The following is a 13523-nucleotide window of genomic DNA, read 5'->3' as shown; positions in this document are numbered from 1 at the left end:
ATCGCCAGAATCACACAAAACGATTCATTGTTGGATAACCATAGAAGGTTATCTTTGTTAATGCATTCGTTGAAGCCATTCCACATAAACGGTACGAATCAAAAAAATACCATCAAGAATCTTCAAACAGCAAGTCTCTTAGATATTTTCATTCCACACATTCCACCCCCTAGCACATAAGGTGTTATTTTCCGTCACCCCGTTCACCTACACCAAACAACCGACGGTTTATTGATGTATTTTTCTTCTCTTCCCTCTCCTACGCAGGACTGGTTGTCAATGGTTTCATCAACGTTGTCATCACGACCATCGAGCGGCGTTTTGGTTTAAGATCAACACAGACTGGACTAGTGGCGAGTGGATACGATATCGCGTCGTTCCTGTGTCTGGTGCCGGTGTCCTACTTTGGCGGCCGGCTGGGAGCTTCTAAACCACGCTGGATTGGCTGGGGTGTGGTGGTCATGGGCTTAGGAGCGTTTGTTTTTGCACTACCGCACTTTTTGGTGGGGCAATACCGGGCAGCCAATTCCGAGCAAAACGTGTGCTCGGCTGTTGCATCGACCGTCGAGCTTTCGATCAATGATACCGCGGCCAGAGCTGCCCGACTGCTGCGGGAGGTAAGTTGGTATATACTGTCGTTGATTACATGTCTGAGCCAAACATATTAGTCACAGAACAGGCTAATTAATAAGATTAAGTGCCGTCAAATGGATTGAAACATTAGATTTGATTCCGGAAGCTGATATTGAGTAATTAGCGAATGGGGTATGAAATATGTTCTGTTGTTGTGGCATGAAGATAGGGTAGGTAAAAACGTTTACGTTGGTAAGTGTGGGAAAGTTGTGAGATTATAATAAACCAAGAGCATACATTCTGTATGCTATTCATTGTCGTTCATTGGCTGGTTGAAGAAAAATTTAGCCAGACGAATAAATTAATTGGAATGGTGCAGTTACTGTTAAGAGAGCATTCAATAACATTTCTGGAGAATAAGCATAAGCATAAGAGATCAGGCGTGATTGCTATGCCGCTGTTGTTGAAAACCAATTAAGATAGCAAAATGTTTATTGGAACAATATGCTTGGGAATAACACAATGAGCAACATTGTGCAATCTATATTGATACTTGCATGCTGATCAATACCGATGCCGATCACGTTCGAATGAAGAGCTTCTGGGGAAGGAAGAAATGTTAGTCTGACACATGTCACTACTAGAGGCTGACGAATCCGCTGCATCTTCACATGTATTACGGAAAGGGAAGATTTGTTAGTAATGGCGCTAATAGCCTTATCATGGAAAAATTGCTTCGAGCAGCTGACTGCCAAAAATTTTGGAAATTTAGGATTTGTTTTATTAAAAGGGTTGGTCAAATAAGGAAGTTTAACTGCGGTTATGAGTAGCATTGCTTATATCATAATAAAGCGAATTCGTTCAATTTTCTATAACACGGCGTGTTTAGTGTAATCCCTCGTGTCTATGTTAGTTTTTTCTCGACGATCGTTTAAATTAAATGCTGAATCTTATACAACAGGTATTTGTGCGCGGTTTGTGTATCATTCATATATATATAGTTAGATTTGAATACGTATAGTGGTTTCGTAATAAGAGAGACTATCATCCAATAACTTTTTAAAGACACATAAAGGCAATTTTATCAAAAAAATTAAAGCCTCCGAGTAACCCGTAAAAATTTTGTTCTCTTGTTCCAGAGTTGCTCGCTGAACGGTGATTTTGCGGCGAACGGTGGTGGGGATGGCAGCGAGAATCTCTCCTGGAATGTGTGGTTTTTCTTCTCCGCCCAGCTGCTACTGGGAGCCGGAGCATCCCCGTTGTACACCCTGGGTGTAACGTATATCGACGAGAATGTCTCCAAGAAGATGTCATCTGTTTATTTAGGTAAGTCTGCAGTGTATAAAACGGTGGTCAATTTCAGTGGTGGGATTATCGTACAATGCTGTGTCCTTCGGCTGAAGCTGACGTAAAAAAAAGAACTAGCTATAAAACAAGTTGACGAGGGGCTAATTTTGGATGGAGGTTGGTGGTGTTTGCTAGGAAGAAAGGCGCTAGCTGTTTGTTATTGTTTTAAATTGCTCCTTTTTACTATAGGTAATTTCGCGGTGACGTTAAGAGCAGGGGTTGTAGGTACTTGGGAATTATTTTCCCTGTGCAAAGGACTTCGTTCTCGGTTCATTTTACTTTATGCGTCTCGGATTGTTTGTGAGGAGTTAAAATTCACTAACCAAACCAATTTGCGATAACACAGGCACTGTCAGAATGGTTATGTGTACAATGTACGTATAATTCTTATCAGATGGGACCATCATTAAAAAACTGTCGAGTATGTGCGTTCACATAGAAACCGAATATTTAACGTGTGAAACAGTAGGATTCCCATAATCTTGTACAATAGAAAGTGATCTGACAATAGTTTTCAAACGGATCAGTCGATTAAAGCGACGTATTTGCGCTGCATATTTCAATATGTTTGAATAATTATTTTCCAAAAGGGCAAAATAAGAAAACTTACTTCACTCACTCATTCTGTCACAGAGTGGAATTCCATGAGTAGTGTTAACTCAGCTGAACAAAAGTTCGTTTACAAAATCTATGTACCCCTGCGAAAAAAAACTTCTTCACTGTTTACTTACAGTTACACCAGCGAAGTAAGATTTCACTTTTCGGTTATCCTCTATTCATAACAATGAAACGACGACAAAACTATGCATATTGTTTTTCGGAAAGTAAATGCAAAATGACGAAAAATCTCGTTTTCCGTTTGTCTATAGTACGTCAGGATCGGTTTTATGGTCATTTCAATTCATTCTTTTATCAATAATTAAATTAAAAATTAAGCAAAATAAAAAAGGGATGTAAGTGACTTATTTTGGTGTACATCTGAGTGCTGAGATAAATGGATCAATTAGATTTTGCCACATTCTCAAGTTATGCTCCTTTAAAGTTAACAATACTGAACTAAATTTTCAAAATCAGTTTTATGTGGCCAACATCACATATTTTCGAAATCGTCATCTTTGAACGTTTGGTATCTTGGTTATAACAGTTAATTTAGTGGTACTGGGCACCAGGGTTGCCAAAATTAAATCTGTATTTTTGTCCTAAAAAATCTTTTCATCTGTATTTACCCTTCGAAAATTTTGTGTCGATATCTGTATCGAATCAGTTGAGTCGTTTAACCTTTTGCTGGATTATCTATCGATTAATTCTTGTAGTTTAAATCAGTCAAGCAAGGACCTGTTTACATTTTCATAAAAAAACACTACAAGTCGTTCTGATATTGAACTTGAGCTTGAGCTGGTGCAACCACCCCTGGTTGCTACTCCGTTATCGATCTGGACTAGCTGAAGTTGAACAGAGAATAAGTAGATAATTATGCTTGGGAGTAGCGAAACATCTTTCAATGTCCAACTCCTGGTAATCCTAACGTGTTTATTGTTCAATACCGGCGCCGGCCAGGCCCGAACGTAGGTCTCGGAAGGAAAGGGAAGGAATGGTTACCCCGATACTTGCTTTTGCTAGAGGCCGTATATACTACTGCGCACTCCACAAGTATCACAGGAAGAGGATATTTTTGTTAGTAAGAGTATAGAAGTTGGATCTACTTCTTCCTTACCGACGCCAGAGAGGTGACTTCACTATCTGGACTAGATTTCGATCCACCAAACTCATAGACCGGGGACCAACGGCTTTACTTCCCTTCCGAAGGAAGACGTGACCACAGATTTTTTTTCACCTCAGAAAAATCTCAACGACCTCGGCTGAAATTGAACCCAGGCAACTGGAATGAGTGGCGGTAACCACCGGCGCCGTCTACAGGTCGTTCTGATATTTTACATCCAGAAACTTGAACTTTATCGATGTGCACAATGGAAAAATAATTTTCTTCTTCATTTAATGACTTTTGTTGATAGGGTGATGAGCCTATTTGCGCCATGTTTCTATTATCACCCTACCCATTTGAAGCCGTTGGTTAGAGCAGTGTCTGCCATCTTTGTTCAACACATTGAGTCAAATGGTAGCGCAACAATAGGGGCACTCGATTCGAGTTTTCATTGTGTTCAAACACGAGAATTTTACTGTTTTCCACGCATTTGTGTTATTATATTGGTTCTTAACAACGAAGCAAAGATGTTGATGTCAATTTTTACGCATTCCATTGATTGTAAGGCAAGAAATTACCGAATTAGTGAGACACCTTGCTTAGTATGGTGAAAATAGGCTCATCACCCTATATAATATTATAAACATTTAGTCGACCAATGTAGCTGTCGAATTTTCGGAAAAAAATTAAAAATTAGCAAAGTCACAGAGCATTACAATTAACGTTTCTGGAAGTAGACTTCAGCCAGGCGTTTGCTGGGTGCTAACCTGAGTGTATTACAAACCTTTACCTTTCAGACTGAGCGACCAATCTCAAAAGTGAAGATTTATTTTAATATAAAGGGCTAGGCTGAGAGAGACAGAGAGGAAGTATTACTGAAACTTAAAAAATCTTTCTAAAAATAGTTTTTGTAACATCATTTCTCAAAAATCTGTATATCTGTACATACACGGAAAAATCTGTATATCTGTACACACAGATTCTTGGTTTGAAAATGGCTGAAAAATCTGTATAAATACAGATTATTCTGTATTTTTGGTAACCCTGCTGGGCACGATCGTTGTAGAGCACGCATTTGTTATTGCTTTTAGGAATCTGTACTAGGTACGTGATCAATGTTTGCTGACTATATATAATACCTTGGCTTGATCTGTATTGGATGGTCACGTAGAAGAGGATATCAGTTGGGCGCATTCGCACCACACGAATGCCGTTGCGAAGACCTGGGAAGAAGTTCCTTCAAGTAAGCTTAGCGATATCCACTTCTCCATACTTAGACATCTGTTGTTTGATAATCCCTGCATTAGTGCTCGCTCCAGGTCATGTAGCTTTACTTCAATAGTCGCATCGCCTGTATATGCTGGAATGCTGTAAAAATTCCATTATATTCGACGACGTATTTCAAGTTGTTGTGCGAAGAAAATGATTCTGCTTGGTTAATTTTTTTGAACATTATCAGCACCCAATGACGAAAATGGTAAAATTTCGCAGACGTAAGATCTGCTATGTTGAGTTTCATTTTCACCTATATATATATATATATATATATATATATATATATATATATATATATATATATATATATATATATATATATATATATATATATATATATATATATATATATATATATATATATATATATATATATATATATATATATATATATATATATATATATATATATATATATATATATATATATATATATATATATATATATATATATACAGGGTGTTTGGTTCATGGTTAAGAATCTCTCGGGGGGTGATAGACTGCCATATTTGGAGAAAAAAATTGTTCTACACATACCATCAAATCTCAACCGTTACAGAGTTATTGAACTTTTTGTGTAAAAAACTTATTTGTCTTAAAATACCTCTAACTTTAAAAGTATACTTTGTATTTTAAATACTTCAGTTCCATTCGAAAGGTGAGAAAATTTCCTATTGAATGCTGTTCTCATATCTTTTAAGTAATTAGTTTTAATTACCTTTTAGCTGTAAAGTAGTTAAAAGTTAGTGTTTTTGAGGAGGTTTTTGCTAATTTTCTCGAAATAATGAACTGTGATTATAGCAATATCCATTATCCAAAAGTTGGGTTTTAGGACGATTCATAATTTGTTCTTGGACGTCGTATTTCTATCTCTTCTCATTTCTTTGTAATTTCATTACTATACTTTTCCTGTAACCGATTTGCAAGTGCTTAAAAGACTCTAATCTAAAAAATATGCTTTATATCGTTATTTACAAGATTTCATTGGAAAGCTGAGAAAATGTGCTATCAGTGTATGTACAAATATCTTTTAGTTAAGTGTACTAAATGATTTTTTACTAACGAAATAACTCAAAATTTGTGCTTTTGGAGAGTTTTTTAATTATTCTAATTATTAATCAACAAAATTTATCGTTACTATTGTTCATACGATGCCCCTTAATGTTCTCTATAACTTTTTATTTGACACTTTGTCTAAAGCTCTTTTCATTTTGCTGCTATTTAATAGTTAACACAGTATGAGCTCGCCACAAATGTAGTGGGTTCGAAATCGTTATTTTTCCACATGAAACGATGTGATAAAAACGATTTTGCGTCGAAACCAAAAGAGATAATTGAATGGAGTCAAAGAAAGAACTGTAGAACTTGCTGAGATGCATTATTTCCATGATAATAATGGTGCTGTTTATTATTTACTATTTTAAGAAAATTAACGAAAATGCTAATAATAGCACTAACTTTAAACTAATTTACTTTTAAAAGAATACTAAATTCACTTAACTGTAAGGTATTAATGCATTTTTCACTGTAAAATTTTCCTAGCTATCGAATAAAAAGAAAAAAAAGTACAATAAGTGCCATAATTTTTCAATTAGAGCTGGTACTAGTGAAAATGAGATAAAAATATCCAAGTTGAATAACCCAAAATCATGAAAATAAGAAAAGGTAAGTGCATCATGTCAAAGAACAAATTAAGCAGCTCATCAAGACTAACAAACTGAATTATTAAAATGATGAGGTTAACTATTAGGATTTTCAAGAAATGAACGAAAAATCGTTCAAAATTGTTTAATTTTCAATAAATTACTTTGAAAAGGCTACCCTAACTCATTAGCTGAAACATGTGAGGGCATCACTCAATGAGAAATTTTCTCACATTTCGAATGGAACTAAAACATTTAAAATACAAAGTATACTTTTAAAGTTAGAGGTATTTTCAGACAAATAAGTTTTTTATACAAAAAGTTCAATAAGTCTGTAACGGTTGAGATTTGATGGTATGTGTAGAACAATTTTTTTCTCCAAATATGGCAGTCTATCACCCCCCGAGAGATTCTTAACCATGAACCAAACACCCTGTATATTACATTTTAACGACATTCAATTAGCTAGAGATTACTGGGTATGGAAAGTTATGAATCTTAGAACCATAGTACTCAAGTGAGAGCAAGGATGTGAAGTAAACAGATCGGAAAACTAGAAGCGGCAGGGTCATTAGAACAGGCTTAATATCGCACGGGCTTAATCTTTGTCTTCTGTTAATGAGGTTCGAGCTTAGGCAGAATAACTACGAATCACCCGAGTTTACTAACATGTGTCCTGATAAAAGTAGACGTGTCTATCTTTACCGTGACAACCGGTTGTTATAAAAGAAATGTATAGAATTCGCTTTTTTCGAGGCCCGGAGGGCCCAGTCTTATGTACCAATCGACTCAGCTCGACGATTTGGGACAATATCTGTGTGTGTGTGCATGTAACGGACAAACTCTCATTCGTGTTTCTCAGCAAATGCCTGAACCGATCTTATACAAACTAATTTTAAATGAAAGACCTATCAGCCAGACAGAACGCTATTACTTTGTTTTTGATTCTGATGTCTAGTTTCCAAGATATGAATGTTTGAATGTGTAAAAATGGCGCTTTTTGCAGTTTTTTTAATTATCTGCTGAACTGACAACATTGATTAACATTTTATATATTTTTAGATAGCTTATACCTTTATATATTTTTGGATAGAATACCTTTCGAACAAGCTATAGATTGTTGAAATCGGACTATTATCAAAAGCGATATTTTACATTAAATACGGACGAATGATTTTTATCATTTCCCAATGCCAGAAATATGACCAAAACATCTAATGTATTATTTTCGCCAAAACGGCTACTTTTAGGTCAATAGTATCTTAGGAGAATTTAATGGAGGCAATATACCCTTTCTTTTGGTATTGTGCACTTACTGATTAATCCCCCTACGAGTGAGATATTTTCATAAACTTTCTTAGAAGTGATTGTATTGAAATGATTCCTTCAGCAAATTTTTAGCTCTTACTTTTGCGAGTAACTTTGAAGACATGAAATATCTATTTTGAATACTTTAACAGTTATGGCTTGTTGTTTGTGGATTACCCTTTGTCGCCTATTTATTGTTCAACATAGCAATAATCCATTTAAATAAGCCAAATATTATTTCGATAAAACGAATTTTCTCTTTCAATTTTCTATCTACAACCGCTAGAAATAACCACCGAACAATTTCAAGTTGTCTGGATGGAACTTGATCACTTATCGGTGCAAAAAAAATCATTTTCGCGAACCTTCTGACTACAAATTATCTAGCTTATAACAATCGAATCGATCTGGAACATATCTTGGAAAATGAGAAGCAAAATAAATAAATTCAAGCAACGGCGTCGCCAAAATGAGGCTTTGGGGTTTAACACCATAACCCCCCCCCCCCCACCCAATCCAAAAAAAATTGGATTGAAGTTAAAAATGTATTAATGCTGACTGATTTAGTTCAATATTACAGTATCAATTCAATATTAATTCGTCAAAAGGGCGAAAATGTTTTTTGTAAACAAACTTGTTTCGCTCATTAGTCTGCTGCAGAGTGGAATTTCATGAAAAATATGCGTTAATGTAAATTTTTACCCTTCGTACAAGTAATTTAAATTGTTTTCTACTTTGAAATTATAGTAAATTAAGAGAAATCATCAAAATAAAAGTTTGTTTACAAATCTTATTCGCCCTTTTGCAAATTTAGTATGGAATCATCTGAATTGATTTGATTTCGATTGAGAATCCTGATTGACAGTTTCATGAAGGATAGAAAAATAATTCGATGAGATGATCAAGTTTGCTAACTTTTGGGATTCACTGTACATTGAACAGAAATCGCAATAGTAAATGAGAAATAAAGGTTTTGTCTATTATACGAAGATAACGATCTCTATATAAAAGTAGATATAGAAAGTATCACCTTTACCCGAAAGACGTGTTGCTGTTAATATCTTCAGATTCTGAACTGAACTGGCAACGCTGTCATCTTGTTATGTTGTCTTTGCTCTTATCCCATATTATGAGGGACATCTTCAATTAACAGATTTGTATTACTTTGAGAATTTACTGAACGTATGGTCCAGCCTGATATTTTCTTGTTCGTTTTCTGTTGTGACCGTGTTCAACGAGTTTCATAATTCCCTTTAAGAAGAATTTCTTCTTAAAGGGAATTATGAAACTTGGTTTTGTTTTTTTTCTTCTAAGATTATGTGAAGTGTGTTCGATTTGGAAATAAAATTTGAGGACAAGCAAAAATCTGCATCTATAAATTCTGATGAAATGAATCTGCCCCATAGATCCAAAACTCGAAGAGATTTTTTTCTTTTTCAATCATTTTTCTTTTAATGTTGATAAAGACAAACAGGATTCTCAACCCAAAATTGCAATAAAATCATTGGCATGAAAGACTTAGACTAAACGTTTTCCACAGCCAATAAGATTATTTTGACTCAAGAGCAGTTTTTTAAAAGTACGTAGTTTCTACGTGCATTAATTTTAATTTTTTGTTCGATTGCTGTATTTTATACAGCAAAACTTATATATACGCGAACGGAGGTCTTAGTGGAATGTACGTAATGTTTCAAAGATTTTCTTCCATTTAATTCCACTATGTTTTTATTGTTAGATGCACTTGAAACGGGTAGGTTGTGGTCGGTGGGTACCTAGGTGCATGAAGCTGACCGTTTTTTGCATGTAGGTAAAATTTCGAAGAGCCATGAATATTCGTTACCTTTACCACCGACCACAGCCTACCCGCTTCCCTAGATAAAACGACTTTACAATCCCGTAATTTCCTATAGACTGATACAAACACTGAAGAAGATTACAAGTAGTAATCGAAATACCGGTATCTGTTAAATTGTGAAGTGCAAGTGCATCTAACTATAAAAACCGATTTAATCCACCTAGCAGTGAGATGAGACATTTCTTACACATTTCACTATTGGATTAGTTTGCAGAACTCACGAGAAGTAGGCACCCAACTAGAGGTGGGATGAAAACAGTTTCTAGTCTTGCACGAATAAAATCTCGAATAAACTGAATAAATTATAAAAATCAACAAAACGACCGAAATAAAAAAGTAAAGCAAAAAATGAAATAATAGGTTTTTAAATTCATAAAATGAGTAGAAAAATTAATGTAAATCAAAATTATAATATACACGAATCAAATTAGATTAGGTTATTCAACAAAAATTAAGATTATATTTAGAAATAGTTAAAAGATTAATAGAATAAATTGACTCATACTAACAAATTGAATGACTGAACATGAAATGCATAAAATTAAAGATATGAATAAAATGAATCAAATGAATTAAATTAATCAAATTGATTTAATTCATCCAGTGAATACAATGAATCAAATTAATGAAATGGATCAAATGAATAAAAAGAAAGGATGAACAAAATGAATAAAGTAAAAAATAAATGAAATGCATAAATATAACAAACGAATGAAATAAACAAAATGAGCTGAAGTGATAAAATGAATAAGAAGAAGAAAATAAGCAGAATCAAATGCATTGATTGAAATGAAAAGTTGAACAATGGTAAAAGGTTTTAAATTATTATAAAGAAATAAATTGAAACAAATAAATTATTTGGATGAAATGATTAAAACTGAAAAGGTAGTCAGATTATTAAAATGAAGAAACTGAACATAATGAATAAACTGGAAAAAAAGAATAAAATGTATTCAATGAAAACAATGAACAAAATTAGTTAAATGAATGATATGAGTAAAATTCACGAAAAGAATAAACTGATCAGAGTGAATCCAAAGAATGAAACGAATAAAATAAGTAAAATGAACGCAGATGAACAAAACGAATAAAAAGATGCGGAATGAAATAATTAATTAAAATGAAATGGTCATATATTTGAAGCTAAAAACATTTTTGAATAAAGAAAATGAATAAACCGGATTGTACGAATTTAAGAACCATTGCATCAGAAAGTTTTAAAATGTTTTTGAAAATCCCATCTTCTGAGAAAAGGCTAATAAATATGCAATGGACTTTCTAGGGCTTCCATTTTTTTCGGTTTTATTCTTTTAGTTTTCGTCGTTTTAAGATTATCTGGTGTTTCTACTTTATTGTTGGACCTTAATTAGTTATCAGGAACCTGGAACGTTCAATTTGCTTTGGAATTCGAAGTTTACTTTTTGGTCACATATTCCCGAAAAAAAGATTTATGTACAGAATAGAATTTACTGGTCCAGTATTACGCGCAATTGAAAATAGTAAAGTGAGACAAGGTCACATGTGCTTTCAAGCGCCTTAAACAGAGAACTACAGGGAGAATGCGATTCGTGAATGGGACAGGTAGATATTTCAAAGTTTTTATTTGCATTGAAGTGAATAGTGTGGAATGTCTAGGCTATGTCGATAGCATAAAAGCCGTGCATTCAGTTGATTGCAATGCAGTCTCTTTCCATTCATCCTTATAGCTTTCATATTGTTTCGTTCGGAATTCTCGGGCAGGAAATATGGATAAATAAGTCCTACACAGACCAATACTGTGAAAAAGAAACGGTTGAAACTACTCAGTATATCCAGATATGGACGACGATAAGTTAGAAGACACATTGTTGTTGCATCCCCCATCGAGAGTGGGTACTTTGGGAGACTTCTTTTCTTGGATCCAATTTGTGGATATTTTTGGTCTTTGATCCGTTATTTTTCATGAAAGTTCGTACCAATACAACGAATGTGCAGCTGATACAACTCATGGTTCATTCGCCTGCGCCACATTCCGTCTTCTTTCTGCACGCCACCATAGATGGTACGCAACACCTTTTGTTCGAAAACTCCAAGGGCGCGTTGGTCCTCCACGAGCCGTCCAGGTCTCGTGGCCGTAGAGGACCACCGATCTAATCAGCGTCTTGTAGATAATCAACTTCGCGCGGCGGCGAATTTTGTTCGACCGGAGCGTCCTCCGGAGTCCAAAGTAGGCACGATTTCCCGCCAAGATCCGTCTCTGAATTTCTCTGCTGTTATCATTGAGGTCGGTTACCAGTGAGCCCAAATATATGAATTCGTCGACCATCTCGATTTCGTCACCGTCAATCCGAACTCGGGTAGGAGGTTCACATTGTCGTCTCTAGAACCTCTTCCTCTCATGTATTTTGTCTTCGAAACGTTGATGGCAACTGCAATCCTGCTGGCTTCAGCTTTCAGTCTTTGAGCATATATTTCATTCAAAATTCAATAGAGATACGAATAGTTTAAATATCGCACGTGGAATGTCTCTTTTGAAAATTTTCGTCGTCAAACTTTCATATTACCCAGTTAAGCCAAATATTTTTCTGATATAGCCATGAATTTCCTTAATTATAGTGTAGATACAGGCTTTGAATACAATTGAATTAATGTTGAGTTGATGTAGTAGCAGACAAAAAATAGTTTTGTTTTCTCAAACCTTCGCAATTACAATTAATAAATATTTCAGATTGGCAGAAGATCTTATCACACAACTTAGAAATGGATACAGAAATAGTTATATAGATGCGATAGAAGAGAGACAGAGAGAGAAAGAGAGAGAGAGAGAGATGTTGGGGGGGGGGGCGTGTGAGGAATGGCAAATGATGGTTAAGGCTCAAGTTACTTTGAGAATGTGTAAGAATTGAACGCTTGGTAGTATGCGTTAGCAAAATTGTGTTCAGCTTTGCCGCCGATTTATCCATATAAAGTATTCATTGAACTCTAAAAGAAGACAATCAGTCGATTTTTTAGATTATCAGTATTCAAATTGTGCAAAATAGTTGGTGGAAAAACAATTGACCGGGCGGGATGGTGCTTTTGAAAAAGTGGCTGTGGTTTTTTCACTACGCAGTTGTGTTGCGTACCCCGGCACAGTGTGGTGGTGTGACGAAAAATCACCGCCGCTTTTTCAAAAGCACCATTCCACCCGGTCAATTGTTTTTTCACCAATTATTTTGCATGATTTGAATCGTGATAATCTAATAAATCGACTGATATTCTCTTTTAGAGTTTAATGAATGCTTTATATGGATGAACTGGTGACAGAGTTGAACGCATTTTTTCCAACGCATACTACCAAGCGTTCAATTCGTGTAGACGCACTCCGAAAGTTCTTTGAACCTTAATGCAGTGACATTATTTTTATAGGTACATTATTATGATATATTGATTTCTTACATTCTTATCATAAATAATGTAAGTAGTAATTTTTGCGCCATAACCAGTATAACCTAAATCTTGCAAAAGAGCTAAATTTTCGCTAGATTTTTGGGCTTCAAACACACAATTGCTTTCGGTGACGCCACGAGTATAATTATATGAGAAATCTTTTATCTCACTACTAGGTGAATTACTTGTTGATCTGTGTATTGATATACAATCCAACATTTACCTCATGATTGAACGCAATGCCTAATTCAAGGGATAGATACTAGAACTCACTGTTTCTTCATCAACACATTATTTTGTCTTTGAAGTGAACTTATATATTGATTTTTGAGAAATAGTTAATTTATTATAAAGGTAATTCACAAAGTGTTCTCAACATCGAATTCCTTGAATCACGTAGATGCGTTTTCAT

General features: G+C 34.9%; 1 protein-coding gene across 1 annotated transcript in view; it reads left to right on the top strand.

Annotated features, from left to right (window-relative positions):
• Positions 1-13523, top strand: part of LOC131681610 (solute carrier organic anion transporter family member 4A1) — a 104517-nt gene that overhangs the window by 62681 nt on the left and 28313 nt on the right. The window contains exons 3-4 of the mRNA XM_058962504.1: positions 268-617; positions 1713-1899. Coding sequence (XP_058818487.1) covers positions 268-617; positions 1713-1899 — 537 coding nt within the window. The remainder of the gene's footprint in view (positions 1-267; positions 618-1712; positions 1900-13523) is intronic.

The sequence above is a fragment of the Topomyia yanbarensis genome, chromosome 2 (genome assembly GCF_030247195.1).
Source record: "Topomyia yanbarensis strain Yona2022 chromosome 2, ASM3024719v1, whole genome shotgun sequence".
Classification (NCBI taxonomy): domain Eukaryota; kingdom Metazoa; phylum Arthropoda; class Insecta; order Diptera; family Culicidae; genus Topomyia; species Topomyia yanbarensis.
Note: the sequence above shows the minus strand (reverse complement) of the source record. Positions and strands in the feature narration are given on the sequence as shown.